Source organism: Passer domesticus, chromosome 25 (genome assembly GCF_036417665.1).
Source record: "Passer domesticus isolate bPasDom1 chromosome 25, bPasDom1.hap1, whole genome shotgun sequence".
Taxonomy (NCBI): Eukaryota; Metazoa; Chordata; class Aves; order Passeriformes; family Passeridae; genus Passer; species Passer domesticus.
Window position 1 is genome coordinate 1734872 of NC_087498.1, and position 21638 is coordinate 1756509.

At 56.6% G+C, this 21638-nt stretch overlaps 2 protein-coding genes across 3 annotated transcripts in view; both read left to right on the top strand.

Moving 5' to 3' along the window:
* Window positions 1-2749: 2749 nt before the first annotated feature.
* GPR61 (G protein-coupled receptor 61) lies at window positions 2750-5854 on the top strand. The gene is made up of 2 exons (XM_064399170.1): window positions 2750-2889; window positions 3989-5854. The coding sequence occupies exon 2, from the start codon at window positions 4244-4246 to the stop codon at window positions 5543-5545; it is 1302 nt and encodes a 433-aa protein (XP_064255240.1). The 5' UTR covers window positions 2750-2889; window positions 3989-4243; the 3' UTR covers window positions 5546-5854.
* GNAI3 (G protein subunit alpha i3) overlaps window positions 2867-21638 on the top strand; it is a 32908-nt gene continuing 14136 nt past the window's right edge. The window contains exons 1-3 of one of the 2 annotated variants that reach the window (XM_064399172.1): window positions 2867-2889; window positions 20071-20113; window positions 20212-20353. In XM_064399172.1, coding sequence (XP_064255242.1) covers window positions 20109-20113; window positions 20212-20353 — 147 coding nt within the window. In that variant the 5' untranslated portion in view covers window positions 2867-2889; window positions 20071-20108. Of the gene's footprint in view, window positions 2890-6548; window positions 6819-20070; window positions 20114-20211; window positions 20354-21638 lie in introns of those variants that run through there. The other variant, XM_064399171.1, reaches the window with a different exon arrangement.

The window sequence follows — 21638 nt, forward strand, 5'->3', positions numbered from 1 at the left end:
AGGAACCCCTGGAACACAGAACAGGATGTCCTCAGGGTGCCCCTCACCCTCTTCCCTTCACCCTAACTCCCCCCCCGGCTGGGTGCCCCCCTTAATCAGACAGGGAATTTTGTCCTTGGGTCGTCCTTATTTTCCCATTTTTAATCCCGGAGTTAATCCCTGCCCAGACCCACTGCCCACACCCCTCCCTGCAGCCGGCCCCACCCACACCCCGGCATCCCCAGGGAGCGCTGGGATTTGGGTGTCCTTGGGGGGCCCTGGGTGTCCCAGGGGACAGCGGGAGGGGTCCCGGGGCCATGCGGTACATGGGGGCACACGTGTGTCACACACACACAGACACACGCGTGTGCACAGCCCAGGGATGTGTGCGTGTCCCTCACACGTGTGTGCACACACAGATCTATCCGCCAGATGTGTGTGACCCCCAGGCAGGCACGCATGACACAAGCGTGTACCCAGGTGTGCACACACACACAGACACACAGACACACACACATGTGTGAACATGTTTAACCCTCACGTCCATCAGGGGTTCTGCAGAGGGCACAGGGACGGGGATACTGGGGTGCCAGGGGTGGCCACTGGGACACTGGTACCCCGGGGTGTTGGGGTGCTGAGGTGCCTGGGTGCTGGGGTTTCATGACATTGGCTGCTGGGGTGCCAGGTGCCTGGTTACTGAGGTATTGGGGTGCAGGGGGATGAGTACCCCAGGGTATTGGGGCACTGGGGTGCCAGGGGCTGGGGTGCCAGGGGGATGAGTACCCCAGGGTACTGGGGCACTGGGGTGCAGGGGGATGAGTACCCCAGGGTATTGGGGCACTGGGGTGCCAGGGGCTGGGTACTGGGGTGCTGGGGGATGGATAGCCTCGGGTATTGGGGTGCTGGGGTGCCAGAATGTTGATGTTCTTGGGGGACCAGAGTACTGGGGTTCTGGGGTGCCAGGACAATGAGGCACTGGGGTACCACTGGCCTGGGGCACTGGGGTGTTGGATTGCTGGGGTTCCAGGGTCCTGGGATAATGGGGTGCTGGGGTAGCAGGGTGTTGGGGCGTCAGCAATCTTTGGATGCCATAGTGCTGGTATCCTGGAGTGCCAGGATGCTGGGTACTGGGGTGCCAAGGTATTGAGGACTGGGATGAAGGGATGCTGAGGTGCTGGGGGCCCAAGGTGCTGGGATAGGGGGATGCTTGAGGATTGGGGTGTGGGGTGCCAAAATAATGGGTACTGGGATGCCAGGGGCTGGGACAGTGGGGTGCTTGGGAACTGAGGTGTGGGGTGCCAGGATGCTGGGATAGTGGTGTGCCAGGGCACTGGGATACTGGGGTACCAGGGTGATGGCATGTGGGGTACTAGGATGCCAGGGTGCCATGTGTTGGGGTAGTGTGGTGCCAAGGTATTGAGTACTGGGGTGCCACGGTGCTGAGGCACTGGGGTGCCAGGGCACTGGGGTACCAGGGTGACGGGGTGTGGGGGACTGGGATGCCGGGGTGCCATGTGCTGGGGTACTGGGATGCCAAGGTATTGAGTACTGGGGTGCCAGGGTGTTGGGGTACTGGGGTGCCAAGGTACTGGGATAAGAGGATGCTTGAGGATTGGGGTACCAAAATAATGGTACTGGGATGCCAGGCGCTGGGACAGTGGGGTGCTTGGGAGCTGCAGTGTGGGGTGCCAGCAGTGTCAGGGGTCCCAGGGGTACCAGAGCGGGGTGTGTGCCACGGCGGGGTGTCCTCGGGTGTTCCACACAAGGGCAGGGTGCCCACAGGGGCTCCCAGGAAAAGGGGGGTTCCGTGTGTCCCCCACTCTGTGGACCAGGACTCACTCCCGTGCTCGCCTTCCCCCACAGGGGCTGGAGCCCGGGCAGGAGGGATCCCCGTGGATCCGCCGCGCTCCTGTTCCCGGTGTTCCCGGTGTTCCCGGTGCCCGGGGTCCCACCGGGAGCCGCCCGCGGCCCCCGGAATGCCGGGGCTGGTTCATCCGAGGTCGGGCGTTTCTAATCTGGTTTGGGTGGATTTATTTTTGGGAGCCCGTAGCCTGGCAATGGCCACGTGACGCGCGGGGACACGCGTCACCCACGGATCACTGTCACCCCCAGCCGGGAATGGGATCTGGTGGCCGCGCATCCCCCCCGGGCAGCCTTGGCAGGGGGCCAGGGCACGGCAGGGGGAAAGTTCGCAGCCCGAGCAGGATTTTGGAGGGATGCAAAAGATGGGCACCCCTTCCTGGAAGGGAACGGCCGTGTCCTGGGGAAACTGAGGCACGGGGCGTGGCGTGGCGGGGAGGGGCACGGCCCCCATCCCATTTGCTCCATTGCTGAACTGGGAGGGAGGGAAAGGGCTCTGGGGTGGGGGTAGGCGGAGCTGGGGGGGCTCTGCGGCCCCTCCGAGCGACCCCCCGGCACCCTCCGCACCCCCACCCTGTGCCCCCACTGCGAATCTGCACCCCATGCCCCCCTCCCACCTCTCCCCGCTGCATCCCCCGAATCCCCCTCCCCTTCCCCGAGGGGCTTCTCCCCGCCATGGCCCGCCCCGCGCCCTCCCCATCGCTTTCGGGAGGCGAACGGGGAAACTGAGGCACGGAGCAATAGGCGGGGCGGCACCCGGAGGTGTCCCACCCTCCGCTCCCCACTGAGGGGGCTCAGCCAGGCTTCGGGGGGCAGCGAGCACCCCAGTGCGGGGCCCGCAGCCGCGGGGCTCGGGGGCCGCTCCCGGGGTACCGAGGCGAGGCGGGCGGCACTAGGACCCAGCAGCCGGGCGGCGCGGAGCAGCCCTCGCCGCAGCGGCTCCAGCCCCGAGCATCCCCCGCCGCCCCGGGGACACCCCCCAGCCCCGAGCCCTCCCCCGGCCGCAGCGGGGACCCGCGGGCTCGGGCCGGCTCCATGCAGACCCCCAGGGTAGGTGCCGCGGCCGAGCAGCCCCGCCGGGACCACGGCCTGGGGAGGTGGGGAGATGCCGGGGAGGTGGGCGACACTCCCCCGGGGGTGGGAGGGGGGGGTCCCCAACCGGTGACATCGCTCCGGGGCTCTGGGAGAGGGACACGGGCAGTGAGGAGAGGAGGGGGAGCCGCGGCTGCACCCCCGTTCCGTCAGCATCCCTCCCTCGGGGGGCAGGGGTGGGACCCCCGCCCCCGTGGGGAGCACCCGGGGGGTCCGGGGGAGCCCCCACATCGCCCTCATGTCCCCGTGGAGGGGGTGTGAGCTCGGGGTGGGGGGGTCACACAAGGCCTCCAAGCACAAGGGGTGAATCCAGGACTTGGGGGTGCTGGGCCCCCCCCCTCCTCATTGCCGGGACCCCCCACCCATCCCGGCCCCCCCGTGTGGGCCCCACACTCTGGGCAAAGGGCTCCACTGGGGTGGTTTGGGTTGAAACGTTGGGATTAGGGGGGCTCACCCCAGAATTGCTCATTTTTGGCTGAGCAAGGCTTTTGGTAGAGGAAGGGATTTGATGTAGGGGGTTGTGGAGATGGGTAGGGGGTGAAGGGGACTACGTGTGGGGTGTCACAGCTGTGCTGAACCCTGCCTGGGATCTCAGGTGTCCCCCGGAGCTCTCTGTCCCCTCTGGCAGCTCTACCTTCCCCCAGGTGCCTGGGGGCTGTGGATGGGGGCCACAGCTGGGCTGAGCCCCACCCTGTGTCCCTCAAGGGTCAGCTGTGATCCCACAGGGCTCTCAGGGGTCCCCCCAGGGTCTCCCCTCTCTTCTGACAGCTCCACCTGCCCCCAGGTACCTGTGGGGTGCGGGTGAGAGTCCAGCTCAGCTCTCAGGGGTGCCCCCAGGGTTGTGTCCCCTCCTGACAAGTCCACATTCCCCCAGCACAGCCGTGGCTCTGCCATGGCTGTCAGAGGTGACCGTGAGCCCCCCCGGGCTCTCAGGGTTCCCCCCGGGTCTCCCCACCATGACGACTCCACATTCACCCCAGGTACTGGGGGGGCTGCAGCTGGGGGTCCTGCTCAGCTCTCAGGAGTCCCTTCAGAGTCTCTCCCCCTTCTCTGACAGCTCCACCTCCCCCCAGGTACCCGGGGGCTGCAACTGGGGGTCCAGCTCAGCGCTCAGGGGCCCTCCAGGCTCCTGCCCCCTCCAGTGACAGCTCCACCTCCCCCAGGTACCCCCTCTCTGAGCAGCGGGGACCTGAGCGGGGCTGGGGGGCACCTCTGGGTACTGTGAGTGCCCCCCGACCCACGGACCGGCGAGGATGTGACCCTCTGGCGATGCCCGGCTGCGCCGCGCTCGCCGCCAGGCCGGCGGCACAGGATGGAGCCCTTCCTGCCCTCCCCGTGGGGCTGGAACGGCTCTAGAGGGGGGGCCCGGCCTCCCAACAGCACCGCCGAGGCCAAGCCCAAGGACGCGGCCTCCAAGTCTGTGGGATTGTTCTTCATGGTGCTGCTGGACCTGACGGCCATCGTGGGCAACGCCGCCGTCATGACGGTCATCGCCAAGACGCCGGCGCTGCGCAAGTTCGTCTTCGTGTTCCACCTGTGCCTGGTGGATTTCCTGGCCGCCCTCACGCTGATGCCGCTGGAGATGCTGTCGGGCTCGGCCGTGTTCGAGAGCCCGGGGCTGGGCGAGGCCGTGTGCCGCGTGTACCTGTTCCTCAGCGTGTGCCTCACCTCCATGTGCATCCTGTCCATCTCCACCGTCAACGTGGAGCGCTACTACTACGTGGTGCACCCGCTGCGCTACGAGGTGCGCATGACCGCGGGGCTGGTGGCCGGCGTGCTGGCCGGCGTGTGGCTCAAGGCCGTGGCCACCTCGCTGGTGCCCGTGCTGGGCTGGCTGTCCCCCGACCGCCCGCCGGCGCCCGGCGCTCACGGCTGCTCCTTGCAGTGGAGCCGCGGGCCGTCCTGCAAGGTCTTCGTGGTCTTCTTCGCCGCCTTCTACTTCGTCCTGCCGCTCCTCATCATCGTCGTGGTCTACTGCGGCATGTTCAAGGTGGCGCGGGTGGCAGCCATGCACCACGGCCCGCCGCCCACCTGGATGGAGACGCCGCGCCGGCGCTCGGCGTCGCTCAGCAGCCGCTCCACCATGGTCACCACCTCGGGGGCTCCTCGGACCACCCCACAGAGGATGTTTGGCGGGGGCAAGGCGGCCGTCGTGCTGCTGGCCGTGGGCGGCCAGTTCCTCTTCTGCTGGTTGCCCTACTTCTCCTTCCAGCTGTACACGGCGCTGAGCACGCGGCCCTTGGCCGGGCCGGCGGCCGAGACTGTGGTCACCTGGCTGGGCTTCTGCTGCTTCACCTCCAACCCCTTCTTCTACGGCTGCCTCAACCGGCAGATCCGCGGGGAGCTGGGCCGCCTGCTCACCTGCTTCTTCAAGCAGCCCCCCGAGGAGGACCTGCGGCTGCCGAGCCGCGAGGGCTCCATCGAGGAGAACTTCCTGCAGTTCCTGCAGAGCACCGGGCGCCCGCCGGAGCCCCCCAACCCCGAGCGGGACCTGCCCCCCGTGGATTTCCGCATCCCGGGGCAGATCGAGGAGGAGGCGGCCGAGGCGATGGAGTGGGGTGGGGGCAGCGGCGTGTTCGTGCCCGTGGCGGGCTCTGCCAAGGCGGGGCTGTAGCGTCTGGGGTAAATGTGGCTGTGAGGGGAGAGATGGTCACAGTGACTTGTTGGGGGGGGCTTCGTCACCGCCGTGGAGGCTTGGAGGTCCCACAGTGCTTACTGGGCTGGGAGTACCACGCTGCCATGGAGGGTGGGGGTCCCCACTGCAGCCACAGGAACTGGGGGGCCCACAAGGCCCACTGGGGTGATGGGGTGGGGGCTCCTTGCTGCAGCCATGGAGAGTCGGGGGTCCCATGGCACTTGCTGGCGTGGGAGTGATTCTCACTGCTGTGGGGGGTCCCACAGCACTCATTGAGGTTGGGGGGTCTCTGGCACCACAGGGGGGGATTGGGGGTCCTGTGACTCTCGCTGGTGTGTGTGGGGTCCTTCCTGCCGTGGGGGATTGCGGGTCCCACACGCCCATCGGGGTGTGGGGGTCCCCACTGCTGCCATCGCAGGTGACGGGGGGGTCCCACCACCCTCGCTGGGCTGATGCTGGGGGTCAGCCCTGCGGGGATCGGGGGTCCCGTGGCACCACGGCGGCTGGGGGGCAGCGGCTGGGGGCACGGGGATAAGAGTGGGGGTTCGTGTTTGGGGTCTCCCCAGGAGGGGTGGTCCCTCCACAGCCAGGGAGGGGGGGCTGCCTGCGGAGGGGGTCCCCTCCATCCCCCCATGGCCCTGAGACCCCTCCTCAGCCCCGGAGACCAGCTCTCCTTCCCCCGAGGCCCGGCCCTCTGGGGGTGCGGAGCCTGGGCCCCCCTCATGAGGGCAGGCTGGGGCCGCCATGGACCCCACCGACCCCCGCGAGGACTACAACTCCCATCATGCCCGCCAACAGAGCCGGAAGTAGCATATTTCCCGTCATGTCTCGCTCTATCGAGGCGGAAGTAAAGCGCTCTTCCCCCATCATACTCCGCTCTAACGTGGCGGAAAGTGATGCCTCCTCCCATCATGCCCCGCTCTACCGAGGCGGAAGTACTCGCGCTATCAGCCCGCGGGACTTCATTTCCCGGCGTGCCCTGCGGCCAGGACCGGAAATCCGGCGCCGCCTCAGGAGCCGCCCGGGCCGAGGCAGCTGCGGCCCCGATCCCGATCCCGGTCTCGGCCCCATCCCGGTCCCGGTCCCGGTCCCCGTCCCCCCGCTCTCGGCCGCCCGGCCGCCCCCGCCGCCGCCATGGGGTGCACGCTGAGCGCCGAGGATAAGGCGGCGGTGGAGAGGAGTAAAATGATCGACCGCAACCTGCGGGAAGACGGCGAGAAGGCGGCCAAGGAGGTGAAGCTGCTGCTGCTCGGTGAGGAGGGGCCGGGGCAGAGCGGAGCGCGGCCTGGCGGGCTGCGGGGGGATTCCGGGGGGCACAGGGGCCTCCGGCCTCAGGGAGGAGTTTGGGAATGGAGGAGTGGGGGCATCCCTGGATGGGCTGAGGAGCGTCCCGAGGGATCCCGGATGGGCTGAGGTGGATCCTGAGGGATCCCTGAGGTGGATCCCAAGGGATCCTTGGGGGAGCTGATGTGGATCCCGAGGGATCCATGGCAGGGCTGAGGTGGATCCTGAGGGATCCCTGAGGTGAATCCTGAGGGATCCCGGGGGGGGGCTGAGGTGGATCCCGAGGGATCCATGGCAGGGCTGAGGTGGATCCCGAGGGATCCCCGGGGGAGCTGAGGTGGATCCCGATGGATCCCTGGGGGGGCTGAGGTGGATCCCGAGGGATTCCTGAGGTGGATCCCGAGGGATCCCCGGGCGCTGAGGAGGGTCATGGCTTACCCCACCCTAGTGGGGGCCGGGGTGTTGTGGGCTGTCCTGGGATGCGGCCATGGCTTTTCCCATGGAATGTCCCCTCTGTGGAATTCCCCGTGCTCCCTGCGGGTGGGACTGGGCCGAGCCTGGCAGAGGCACGGCTCATCCTGGTCCGGGCATGGAAGGGGGGAATGCTGGGGCTGGAGTTAAATTCCTGGTCAGGGAGCTGGGTAAAACGGTAAAAAGGATTTCCCCTTTAGCAGAGTTTTGCTTTGTTTGGTCTGTGTTTTGTTGTTCCTGGAAGTGGTGATGGGAGCTCAGAGGAGGCACAAGCTGCCCTCCCTGAAGGCTGGAGGAGCAGACTGAGATGAGATACTGGGGAGAAATTGGATTCTGGGGAGAGATCCCTCCCTGTGAGGGTGGGCAGGCCCTGGCACAGGGTGCCCAGAGCAGCTGGGGCTGCCCCTGGATCCCTGGCAGTGCCCAAGGCCAGGCTGGACAGGGCTGGGAGCAGCCTGGCACAGTGGGAGGTGTCCCTGCCATGGCAGGGGATGGACTGGGATGAGTTTTTAAACCAAACCAGTGTAGGACTCTGGAGTTCTCTTCAAATCCCCACAATTTTGTAAGCACCACTCGGGGCTGATGAACCATCTGCTCGTGCTGATTTCTCTTTTCAAGCTCTGGGTGTATATTTTAGGTTATCCTGATTTTTCTGTCTCGGAGGAGACAGATGGAGTCTGTGAGGATCTGAACAGCAGTGCTGAGTGGGTCCTGTTAGAGCAGGACGTGTGAAGGAACCATCCTGCTTCAGGAATCCTTTTTCTTTCCCATTTAGCCCTTTTTCTTCCCTCCCTGCAGGAGCTGCTCCAAGCTTTGTACTTGGTGTGTTCATGGAAAAGCTCTTGGCTGCGTGTCAGGAGAATCCTTTGTTCTCCAGGTGTTTGTTTTGGTGTTAATAAGCAACACTTGCACATTCCCTGGGATGGAATTATTCTTTCCTCATATTTTGTATGACATTCTTTCCAAAGCACCCAAGGCTTCAAGGCTGAGATTGTTCTTATCAGCAAACATGGAAAGGGGGGGAGTATCCCAAAAATCATACAGTCAGCAGCTGGAATGTGTTAAAAACCAGGTGAGGCTTTGGAACTCAGAGCAGCAGCTGATTTTGGGTCACTGTTGGCTTTGGATGGCAGGAAAATTCCTGCACTTCCTGGTGTGTCTGCAGGTGAGGAGCTTTTTAGGAGTCATTGGAATGCTGATCTGGACCTCCCTCTCCATCTGCTGATCCCAGGTCAGGTTTGCACCTGGCTGTCACTTGCAAATCTCCCTCAGGTATTTCCTGGCTTTAAAGCTGAGTGTGGTAATTCCTGGGAATACCAGGAAATGCTGGAATCTCCCCACACACATCCTGCTTGGTGTGCAGGTAAAGCAGAGCAGGGAGAAATTATCTGCAGTGGGAGCATCCCTTCACTGAGGCACTAGGAGCCAGTGGAAGAGTCCATGAGGATTTCAGGAAGGGTTTTTTATCCCACATAAAACTCTCTGGATCTGCAGGGTCTTTTGTCATTCCCTGAGTGGTTTCTAACCCTTTCAGAGAGGGTTGGTGAAAAAAGAATGGAATTTTCCTGAAGTTTGGAGTCTGCACATCCTTCCCAGCTCCATTAAAAGAGCTGCCCCAGTTTGAGATCTGCAGTGGTGATGAGCAGGGAGAGGGAGCTGGATCCTTCCCAGCTGGGGTGTGAGGAGGCTGGGGAGGCAGGGATGGACCCAGAATCTGCAGGGCTGGAAGAGGAGAGGGAGAAAATGCAAATGCAGTGAAATTTGGGAGAGGAGAAGTGAAATACAGCCCAAATCAGGAGATTTGGAAGAGGAATCAAATACACGTGAAAATCAGGAGATATGTGGGAGAGGAAGTAAAATACACCTGAAATTGGGAGGTGTAGGAAGAGAAGAGAGAGAGGAAGGTAAAGACACTGAAAACTTGGAGATATTTGGGGAGAAAAGAGAAAGTAAAAATCCAGCCAAAAGTGGAAGATCTGAGGAGAGGAAAAGAAGTGAAATACCCCAAAAATCAGGAGATTTGGGAGAGGACAGGAAGTCAGAAATCCCCAAATCAGGGTTTGGGTGTGTTTTCCTTTCTCTCCTCCGTAACCCTTATCTTCTCTTGGGCAGGGGAGGAAGAAGAGAGAATTCCAGTTGTGTTCCCTTCTTTTGGGAGCTTTGGCTTGACTTTTTCAGCACCTTCCACCTGGGAGAGGGCTCAGATGCTGGAGGAAGTGGCCCCAGCACCAGGAGAACTGCAGGATTGCTGGGATAAAGTTAATCCTGGAGCTTCTCCTCGGGGATTTCAAGTCCCTCTGTTGTGTTTGCCTTTCACAACTCTGGAGTTTGTTGAGCAATTCTTAGTTCTGGGGATATCTTATAAAACAAATGAAACCTGAGTATTGAATAATGAGTGACCCTCTTGTTAGGACCCTGTGGGATGTAATGATTGTTCCATGCTGGAATGCCACCAGCAGCTCTGCTGGCATTGGCACTGGTGTGGTTGGAGTGATGGCAACAGTGGATTCACTCTCTGGAACAGCAGCTCCTGGGAAGCTGGGAGCAAGCTGGGAATGGCCCAGGAGCCCTCAGTCCCATTTTCCTCCTCCCATTTGCCCCCAGGAGAAGGCTCCTCACACTGGGTTCTGCTGGTGGGGGAACCTGGCAGATTTTTCTGCAAAGGGAGGAGGGTGCTGCAGCTCCTCCTGCCTGGGTAGGAGCTAAGGCAGATCCTTCACTCTGCTTGCAGAGCCTTCTCCAGGCTCTGGCCTTTTCTGGGCTGTCTCTGGGCTGTGACCCCGGGTGCTGAAGCTGCACTCCAGAGCTGTCCCATTCCCCAGTCCCTGTGTGAGGGGTGGTTTGTGGCTCTGGCTCTGTGAATGCACCAAAGTTGGGCTGGTTTTGCCCAAAACACCCTGTTAGCCAGCCTGGACAGCTTCCCTGCATTTGGATACACTGTGTAATTACGTTGAAGTGGTGCTGCTAATTAATGCAAAAACAATTAAAAGCATAAGTTTGTTTTAAAATAACCTTAATTTGCATAATTCACCCTTCTCCACTACTCCAGGAGCCCTCAGCTTTTTCCTGACACTGATTTTTCCAACCTTTTTTCTTTCCTGAATTCCCCAAGGCTTCCTCAGCACTGTTTTGGTTCTGTTTTGGTTTAAGATAGGAAAGTGTTTTCTGGGAATACAAACTCTGGCAGAGCTGGTGCTGCAGTTAATGATGTTGTTAATTGAAGTGGATTTTCTCAGAGCTCAGCAGCTGTGCCTTGGATCCCTATTCCAGAGGATCCATCTGAGGGTCAGACCTGGCTGCTCCTCAGCTCTGGAGCTACTGGATGCCCTTGGAATGGTGATACAAAGTTCTGTGATGGGGTGTTGATCTCCAGATGTTATCCCAGCAGTGGCTGCTGCTCCAAGTGTCCTTCCTTGTGGGATCTGCTGTAGGAGTCCTGCTGGGGAAGCTGCAGGGAGCTGCTGTTTCTCTGATCTTGGAGGTATCTGGGTCTGCTGGAGGCTCCTGGTGACTCGTGGCCGTGGGAGGATTCTCCTCACACGGCTCAAAGGAACTGCCTCAGGCCAGATTGCAGCAGGGAAGGTTTGGGTTGGATATCCGGGAAAATTTCTTCATGACAAAGGTTGTCCAGCCCTGGCACGGGCTGCCCAGGGCAGTGGTGGAGCTCCATCCCTGGAAATGCTCAAAAAACGTGTGGATGTGGCACCTGGGACATGGATTAGGGGTGGACATGGCAGTGCTGGGATACAGTTGGACTTGATCTCAGAGGGCTTTTCCAGCCTGAATAATTCCATGATTATAATTCATTTGACAGCAGGTCAGATCTCTTTGAAGATGCAGCTCTTCTCTGGGCTTTGAGCTCCATGGAGGTCTTTCCACAGCTGCACTGGAGGCTGGAATTTCCCTGTCCTCAGGTGTGGGAGCTGCACCTTCCACCTGTGTTCTCCCACCTTTCCATTCTCTGTGTTTTTTCCCCTTGATTTCTGTTCTGCCCTTTTCCCACCAAAACCAGCCGTAGGGCAGGCAAAATGCTCCTTATCTCCAGAGTGGCTGAACCTGAGGTTTTCAGGAATCAGCCATGATTTATTTCATCTCCTGGAAAAGAGAATTTGTTCCACCCGGGTCAGATGCTCTCTTTTCTGCTGTGGGATGGGAATGCTTCTGCCCCTGTGTTGTGTGTACATCATGTACTCTTGTCAGGACACATGGGTGAGTGTCCATACCCAGCACTGGGATTTGGGGATGGACAATTTCCAGCAGACAGCTTGGAATTGTGATTCCATCTATGCTCCGAGAGCCCTCTGGATATGATTCAAGTTTCATTAAATTCTGAGGCAGAGCATTGAAATAACTTTTCTCAGAAGAGCAGAGGGAGCTGTAAAGAGGAATTTTTAAATTAGATCATGGATCTCATCTTCTGGAAGTTTGGAGTGAGCAGAGCTGTGCCTGCACCTCCTGGGATGCAGCACTTGTTCCCTGCAGAAGTGGGATGGAAAATGGAATTCAGGACTTGGATGGTTTGGAGCTGAAATGAGGGACAGATGCCGATTATTTTTCCAGCACGCTCTTTGTGGTGATCCCTGTGCTGTCTCCTTTGTTCCTGGGGATCCGATGCCTGGCTCTTGTTTCATGTTTTCCCAGTTGGTGTTTGGTCACTTCAGTGCATCCTTTAACCTTCTCTGGTTACCGGGGTGGTGCTGCCTGGGTCAGCTTTAGAAACAAACACCAAGGGCTGGCCAGGGTTGGCCTCCTGGAGCTCGGTGCTTCGGGGTCTCCATCCCTGCAAGCTCCTGGTGTTTGGGGAATGAGCTTATCCCTCAGCAGGAGCTGCTGGGCAGGGAGAGCCCAGCTGCTTGTTTGGAACAGCTCAGGGTTGTTGTTCCTGCAGGAAATTCAGAGGGTGTTTGACTTTTAAAAACAGGCCCAGCACAAGGTGACTCTTGATAATCAGGAAAACTAAGAAATAGGTTTTCCAAGCCCAGATCTTCCCAGTGTTCCCTCTCTTTCCAAGTTATCTGTTGCTTTACCATCCAACTCCTGTTTTACAGGCCTTGCTTGGCTGTTTCTCTGCTGTGACCACCCAGACTTGGATCCAAAGACACCAGACTTGGGTTTTTTATCCATATCTCCAAGCACATCCCATTTATCATGAAATCCTGAAATGGATTGAGTTGGAATGGACATTGAAGCTCATCTCATTCCGTGGGCAGGGACACCTTCCACTATCCCAGGCTGCTCCAAGCTCTGTCCAACCTGGCCTTGGACACTTCCAGGGATCCAGGGGCAGCCACAGCTGCTCTGGGCACCCATCACAGGGAGAATTCCTTCCCAGTATCCCATCTATCCCTGCCCTCTGGCACTGGGAAGCCATTCCCCCTTGTCCTGTCCTTCCCACCCTTGTCCAAAGTCCCTCTCCAGCTCTCCTGGAGCCCATTTAGGCTCTGGAAGGGGCTCTGAGGTCTCCACCCCTGGCAGTGCCCAAGGCCAGGTTGGATGGGGCTCAGAGCAACCTGGGATAGTGGAAGGTGTGCCATGGCAGGGGTGCAATGGGAAGAGCTTCACAGCCCCTGCCAGCCCAAAGCATGCCATGATTCTGTAATCCCCTGGATGAGGAGCTGTGGGTGCCCAGGAGGCTGGAGATGGTGGCTTGATGTTCAGCCAAGGGCCACACAAGGCCTCTCCATGGGGGTCTCCAGCCACGCTGGTCAACAGCAACCATAATTCCTTCAAAACACTCCTGGGGGAGATCAAAGAGCTGGGAAAACAAATTCAGTCTGAGGTCTGTGCTTATAGAATCCCAGGATGATTTGGGCTGGAAGGGATTTTAGAGCTTATCCCGTTCCATCCCCTGCCATGGGCACCTTCCACTAGCCCAGGTTGTTCCCAGCCCCATCCAGCCTGAAACACTTTCAGGGGTGCAGCAGGGGGTGTTTGCTGCTGCTTTGTGGCTGTTTCAGCAGCTCCTCAAGGGATTTCTCTGTACCATCAGTGGTCACTCAGGTCTGGGGGTAAGGGACGGGGGCAGGTTCCTCCAGCCTGATGTTTCCCAGGAATGGTGAAGAATTCCTGGAGATATTTCAACCCTCTGAGTAGTCATGGGATGTTTTTAAGCTAAGTAATTGTTTAATTAAAACAGAGTTGAGGCTCTAATAGTTTCAAGGCAAAAAGGAAACCCCCTCTGCTCTGGAGCCAGTCTGGGAGAGCTGGGAATGCTCAGCCTGGAGAAGAGAAGGCTCTGGGGAGATCTTAGAGCCCCTTACTGTGCCTAAAGGGGCTGCAGGAGAGCTGGAGAGGGACTTTGGACAAGAGCCTGGAGTGCCAGGATGAGGGAATGGCTTCCCACTGCCAGAGGGCAGGGATAGATGGGAAATTGGGAAGGAATTCTTGGCTGTGAGGGTGGGCAGGCCCTGGCACAGGGTGCCCAGAGCAGCTGTGGCTGCCCCTGGATCCCTGGGTGTGTCTGAGGCCAGGTTGGACAGAGCTTGGAGCAACCTGGGGCAGTGGAAGGTGTCCCTGCCATGGCAGGGGGTGGAATGGGATGGGATTTAAGGTCCTTTCCAACCCAAACCATTCCAGAATTCCTTCTTTGTTTCTAAATCTTCCATCTGGGCTGCTGCTCTTCCTGTGCATCTACCAGGTGCCTTTTGGTGGGTAAAGCCTCCATGCTTTCATGCCTTCTTCAGCCCATGTGCTCCAGCAGTGCTTGGGATGTCACTGGTGTGATCCCAGGGTTAGTGTTGCTCCTGTTTTCAAGATGCCATTCCTTACCCAAGCCTTCACTTTTTATTCCTCCAGAGGCAGTGACAGCCTCAGGTGGTTTGTCCTGTGCCATTGGCTCCTGTTCCTTCTGCAGTGATGCTGTAGCCAGCCCATGTGCCCTGTTTTATTTGAATATATTGTTTTTCCCATCATTCTTGTGGAACCAGGAGTGTCAGCCTCATCTCTCCTGGTTCCTGTTGACTTTTCCAACAATAGCTGTTATTTTCAAGTCTGGTGGTACAACACTACTGCTCCTTTTATTTTCCCTTTCTCCTGATTCCCAGTGCAGTTCTCTGGCCACATGTGATTCTGTGGTGTCCAAGAGTTTTCTAGGTGTCCATTGAAATAAGAAACCTCAAGAAGGGAATGTGGGATCTGTGTTACCAGGGATGGCAGCACTAGGAAGGTCAGGGTGCTGGGATCTGCATTCCACACGATGAGGTTGGAAGGAGGGGAGTGGTGAAGAGGATGAGGATTTGCTGCTTCAGCTTTCCCCAGCTGTGGCTGCACAGGCCCATGGGATGCTGGGGAGATATTCCTCATGGAATACAGCTCAGGAATGCAGTGCTGTGGAGAGCTAAGGACGGTGTTGGTGGGTAAGGGGAGGTGTCTGTGTTCCTTGTGGGGTGGGATTAGTGCTAAATAAAGAAAATGTATTTATCAGGGAGATACCCATCGGATTTAGGGTGGTTTGAACAGTCCTGCTCCATGCTTTATTTTATTTTTGGACCTGGACTCCTCCCAGCTTGGTTGAGCTGTTCTTTGGGCCTGTCTGAGGGGAGAGCTGGTTCCGTTTGGGATTTGGGAACTGCAGCCACAGCCAGATGATCCAGCACTGCTTCCAGCCTGCCCCTCATATGCAGGGTCCTGTCACATTCCCAGGTCTGTAACTCTCCCCTGGAGCTCCAAGTGAACTCCTGGGGTTGTTCCTGAGCTGTTTATCAGGGGATGCTGGAACTACTGAGAAATACCCTTGGATTTGGAGCTCACCGAGGGCTGCAGCACGTCAGGAGTGGGCTAGTGGAGTTCCTGCCAAATCCCTGCACAGTTTCTGAGCTGGCTGTTGCTGGAGAGCCAAGCCCCAGGCTGTGTCAGGCCCTTCAGTTTTATCTTCCTCACTTGTACTTTAATGGATTTTCCGGTGCATCCCTGCTCCGTCCCTGGCAGGATTTGTTTCAGCAGTGACCTGGTTTCTTCTTCAGAAACTTGCAGATGTTCCAGGGCTTTTCCCCTTAATTATGTGTGTGGAATTCCTTTCCTGAAGTACAGTTTAATGCAGTTTTGATACAACTGCAGGGGAAAATACCACTGAAAACAGGACTTTTAGGACCTTCTGGAGCAGGAAACTGGATGCTTGTGTCTGGAAGCTTTAGGGAGCCTGACCTACCTCCTTGGAGATTTTTAAAAGCAAAAATCTGGGGTTGTGTGGCATTCCTCTCTTGGAATTCCCAGTCCAAGCTGTGTTTTGTTGCTCTTTTCCTTGTAATCTCCAGCACATGGCCATGCCAAGTTGCTTGCCATCTGCTGCTCCAGGAAATCCTCTGGCTTTCTTGGGGGAAGTGGTTGGATGATAATTTCCCCCCTGTGTGTCCTTTGTTTTCTCAGGGCCAGTACTGATACAGCTGGAAAGCTGCCCCAGTTTGCTCCTGCTCAGGAGGGAGAAGGGATCTGGCTGTGGGATCTGGCTGTGGGAACGTGTACAGGGATTGCCACCCTTGGAGATGGAATTCCAGCTCTTACATGCTGAGCATTTCCCTAAGAACTTGGGGTGTTACTAGGATGTTCTTGGGATATTACTGGGATGGTTTGGGATGTTATTGGGTGTAGGAGTGTGCTCCCTAATGACAGAGTGACAAAACTGTCTTTTGTCCCCCAAAAAAGGAAAGAAGCCTAGAAGTTTCTCTCAACGATTAGGTGAAAAGCCACTTCATAAGGCCTCAGTGACTTCACCAAAAACTTGAGAGCAGCTAATTGGATAGAAGCCAAAAAGTCCCACCCGAACCATCAGGTAGAAAAAGAAGAGAACAAAAGAGCTAAGGGCTTTTGTGAGGTGTTTGTACCAGGAGCAGACCTCTGCACCTGGCTCGGGTTTTTCTGTTTGTTATTTTGCCTTTTATGAAACCTTTTTGTTTCTAACACTGCAGCAGAAGTCATCCTGCTTATTTTATGCCCCCAAAATAATAGCTGAGCTATCCTTGGGTGTATTATATTTCTTTTGAGAGCTTATGAGAACTGGCTCAAGAAAAAGAAATATAATAATTGGGGATGTCACAGGTGTCATCTGGCGTGTTGCTGGGTGAGGTGTGGGGGTTTCAGAAGCTGTGATGCCTCCTGACTCCATCTGCTTTCCAGAGGGAATGGTTGAACGCTTGTGGAAGGATGGGGATCCCTGTCCCTGGGGACAGGGACATTGTGGAATTCTTGCCCAGAGTGTCCATGGAGTGGGACAGTCCCTGTAGCAGATGAGCTGCTCTTTGTGTCCAGGGTGGGATGAAGAGACTCCTCACTGCTATTTTGGGAAAAGGGAAGTTAAGGCTTCTGAAGCAGATTTTCCATGGGGTTACGACATTCACGCTGAGCTCAGCCCTGGTTTCTTGTGGCAGAATGTGATCCCTGTCTGGCTGTGTTCATGGGAGCAGAGGAGAAAGGTTTGCTTCTCCTTAGACAGGCAGAAATGTCCCATAAACACCCTGATTTCCATGGGTTTGAATCCACTCTCACATCTCATGATCTCTGAGGTCTTCCTGGCTCCCCATCCAGTCCCTGCCTAAGGTCCCAGAGTTGCCTGAGGAATCTGTAAGAATCCCAGTGTAACTTTATCCTCTCTTGACGTGAATTTCTTGCGTGGAGCATCAGTTTGCTGTAGGCTAAAGCAGTGTTTTAGTAGCATTCAAATTCCCATTTGTTATTCCCCTGCTGAAGGATTCAGCCACACAGGGTATAAACACCACATGGAAGTCCCCAGAGGTGGGAACAAAGGGTGCAGGATAAAAGCTCCTGGGCTGGTCCAATATGGATCCCTTCAGGCAAACCCTTTCCAGTGGGCTGGGAAAAGGGGAATAGCAGCTTCTCTGGTGTGAACATCTGCAAGTGTTTAGAGAAGCATCAAAGGACAGGAGTGAGACCTAGAGATGTTGAAATTAGGTTCAGAAAGGAAGAGTAAAATGGGAATGATTAGCCGGAGTGGAGTGAGAGAACCTTCCAGGCATTGCATTCCACAACCCCTGCCATGGCAGGGACACCTTCTACCAGCCCACGGTGCTCCAAGCTCTGTCCAGCCTGGCCTTGGACACTTCCAGGGATGGAGCAACTGCTCTGGGCAACCTGTGCCAGGAGCTTGCCACCATCACAGGGAGTAATTCCTTCCCAATATCCCATCTATCCCCGTCCTCTGGCAATGGGAAGCCATACCCCCTCATCCTGGCCTTCCAGGCCCTTGTCCAAAGCTCCTCTCCAGCTCTCCTGGAGCCCCTTCAGGCACTGGAAGGGGCTCTGAAGTCTCCCCAGAGCCTTCTCCAGGCTGGACACCACCAGCTCTCCCAGCCTGGCTCCAGAATAGAGGGGCTCCAGAATCATGGAATCCAGGATTGTCTGGGTGGGAAGGGACCTTCAAGCGCATCTCACCCCCTGCCATGGGCAGAGACACCTTCCAATAAACTTGGTTGCTTCCAGGGATGAGGGGGCCACAGCTTGTCTGGGAAAGCTGTGCCAGGGTCTCACCACCCTGTAGAAATTTCTTCCCAATATCCCCTCTAATCCTCCTTTTGTCAGCAGGAAGCTGTTCCTCTGTGTCAGGCTGGACCTGGGCAGTGTTAATCCCTTTTTCCCCCAGCACTGCCCATCTCCTGGGCCATCCCAGCAGGAGCTCCAGCTTCCACCCCAGAGCTGCAGCTGGAGGGGAGATGTTTTTCAGGGAGTGTTAATGAGGTGCCTTGTCTGGGTGGCTCTTGCCTGAGAGACAGAACCTGGAACAACAGGAAAAACTTCTTTAGGAATAACAGCTCACTGCTTGGCCGTGGCTGAGGAGCCAGTCTGGGGTAGTGTGTTGGTGAGGAGACAGTTCAGAGGATGTGGGTTCCTACTTTCCCCCTCTGAAGTAAGGTGTGAGTAACCTTGGAGAGGGGAATTCCTGCTCTGCCAGGCAGTGTTTGGGGTTGGGAGGGGAAGGGAAGGGGTTAAAGGAATCTGGTTGGAATTAGTGTTTATTGGCAGGGCTGGATCTGATGGGGTTGGTGAGAGGTAGAACAGCTTGGCTGTGGTGGGAGATCATTTTGGGATAATCTAAGGAGGAAGCAACAGTAAATGATGCTGAGAAGGCAAAAGCAGACAGGTCATGTCAAAAGTCCCTTCTCAGTCTGGATTTGGGGCTGTTTGGGGACACCAGAGTTTTGAAATCCCAGCACTTGGATCCTGAAAATGTGGAGGGTTGGCGTGGGAAATAAAAGTAAGGATTTGTTTTCCTCCCAGGGTGGAAGTGCTGAGTCCACAGAGTGTTAATGTTTTCACACCTCACCACAAACACTGAGCTGTTCTGGGAGAGCTGGGAATGTTCACTGTGGAGAAAGGGAGGATCCAGGGAGACCTGGGATCTAAAGGGGCTTCAGGGGAGCTGGAGAGGAACTCTGGACAAAGGCCTGCAGTGACAGGACACAGGGAATGGCTTCCCACTGACAAGGGCAGGGTTACATGGGATATTGGGAAGGGATTCTCCCTGTGGGGTGGGGAGGGAGGCCCTGGCCCAGTTTGCCCAGAGCAGCTGTGGCTGCCCCATCCCTGGATGCATCCAAAGCCAGGTTGGATGGGGCTTGGAGAAAACTGGGATAGTGAAGGTGTCCCTGCCTGTAGCAGGGGGTGGAGTGGAATAGGATGGGATTTAAGGACCCTCCCAACCCCAACCATCCTGGAATTCTATGGGTGAATTATTCCATCCAGGCTCACCTGAGTCGTCTGTCCAAATCCAAGCAGGTCCAGCACCATTCCTTGCCTCCAGCCAGCCCAGCTCTGCAGCTCAGGGAGTCTGGAGGCCACGGAGCCCTCAGGCAGTGGCAGAGCCAGCTGAGCTGAGCTCCTGCTGCCACACCAGGTGAAGTCCTGGAGTTCTGCTGCCTTCAGGAGCACCGTGCCTGCCTTTGGCACGCTCCTGGCTGGGACAGGCATGTGGGCCAGCTCTGCTAAGCTCCATAAACCAGGAGAACTGATGGCTTGCAATCCTGGTGTCCACTGCCCTGAGCTATGCAGGAGGGACTTGGTCTGGGACAAAAAAATAGGAAAACCAGGGAACTTGCTGGGTTTTGCAGTCACGAGTAACTGACCCTGCTTCAAGGAGTAATTTACCTCCCCAGGATAACTGCCCCTCCTTCAAGGGATAACTGCCCCTCCTTCAAGGGATAACTGACCCCTGTCTAGGGATAACTGACCCACCCCCAGGGTTAACTGATCCCCCCCAGGGTTACCTGGCCCCCCCAGCCCTGCAGAGGTTTGGAAGCCAGGTGTTCTTGACACTCCTTGAAGGAAGGCTGTTGGGATGCAGACGTGCCTGCAGCTCTGAGGTCTCACCCTGTGCCAGGGGTCACGTCCCACCTGGCTGTTCAAGGCCTTTCCTGGCCAGCTCAGTAACGGTGGCAGCATCTGGTGGTGCTGATGCACTTTGGTGTCTTGGCCTGGAGTGAGGGATGGGAGCTGCTCTGTTGGATAAATCCTCATCCCAGCCCTCAGACCTGCCTCCCAGTTGGCTGCCCTTGCTGATCTCTGGAAATTGAGAAATTCCAGGGTTTTTTTAGCAAATGAACTCATGGTGACTGTTGGCATCTGTAAATAAAATCCGGGAAGGATGTGCCAGGACAGTCCAGTGGAACTCTACTACCAGCAGCAATGCACAAGGATTATCCTACTCCAGACCCCATCTGCTTCTCTCTGGGAACTGGAAAAAGCACATCCTGCTTTTCCTTTCAGTTTCACATGGTTAACTGGATGGTTTTTGTGCTTTTCAGGTGCTGGAGAGTCTGGGAAAAGCACCATTGTGAAGCAGATGAAGTAAGTGAGTGCAGGCTGCAGCCTTTGTTTTTGTGGGATAAAAAATGTGTGGTGCCCTTCTGGTTTGGCTTGGGAATAATAAGCTGGTTTCCTTCCAGGATTATCCATGAGGATGGCTACTCAGAAGAGGAATGCAAACAGTATAAAGTGGTTGTGTACAGCAACACCATCCAATCCATCATCGCCATCATCAGAGCCATGGGGAGGCTAAAGATAGACTTTGGGGAAGTTGCCAGAGCAGTGAGTATTGCATTTATTTCCTTAGCCTGAACTTGTTAATGAATCCTGGAATTTCAGTCCGGGCCAGAATATGTTTTTTTTCAAGATGAAGTAGCATAAAATCCGTCATAACTTCAATGTACTGTCAGTACAAAACATCAATATTTTACTAAAGGTTCTTACCCAGAACCTCAGTAGTTTGAATGCTCAAAAAAAAAAAAATCCCAATCTTTCTCTAAATTATTTGAATTTTTGGGAGGTTTGAGGCCCTGTTTTTCCCCTCCCCTCTAGCTCTGCTCATTCCCTGGCCTGTTTCTTGCATTTATGGTCCAGCACTTTGGGCTGGAAGTCAGGAAGCCTTGATCACTGTGATGGTGGGAAAGGCACAGAAGGGGAACTAGGGATTCCTGGAAATGTGCAGGAGAAAGGAATTGTGTCAGCACAGGGCTGCACTGTAACTGTTCTGCCTCGTGCTGCAGTTGATCCAGTCCCAGATAGTTTGAATTTATGGTATTTATTTTGGATTTATGATTCCAAGTCCTGGCCAAAGGGCACATCTTCACACGTGTTCACCCAGGCTGTCATTCAGCTACTGCTTCAAATCTTCCCAGAGTTCTCTTCCACCTTTCTTGGTGCTTGTTGAAGCTGAGTTGGGATCTTGGAGCTGGAACAGGGAAGATGCTGAATCCAGGTCCTTTCTCAGTGACCTGCCCATGCTGAGGTGCTTCACAAGAGCTGAATGCCATGAATTTTCACCACCCCAAAGGGCAAAAACCTTGCCATGCTTTCTCAGGAAAAGGCCAAATGTGTCAAACCATGGAGTGACCTCCAGAGATCCAGAACTGGGGTCCCTCTGCATTTGGCTGTTATATCTCAATAAGGTGGATTTGAGCTTGGCACATGCAGGGTTTGGGGCTCAGGGGAAAGGAGCTGATGTTAGGAGGAGAATGCTGGGGTGGTGGAAGGTCTCTCACAGGTCCCAGAAGGACCTAACAGGTCTGATCAGGGTAGGAATAAAAGCAGAGGGGGCCATAGAGCTCTGTGGGGTTCCCTGTCCTAATCCACTGGATAACCAGGACAAGAGCGTGATCCTGCTCTGGCTTTTGAGGGGGATTTTTCATGCTCAGATCCTGATCAGTCTATCCCATCTCCTGGTGAAATGTTTTATTAAGGAATCAGTCTCCCTCACTTCCGACAGCTCTGGCAGCAAAAAGCAAATCCTCAAAGCTTTGGTCCCATTATCTCTCAGAACTCATTTTTTTCCCTTTTCCTGGTGCTGTGCCACACCAACAAAGGTTTTCCAAGT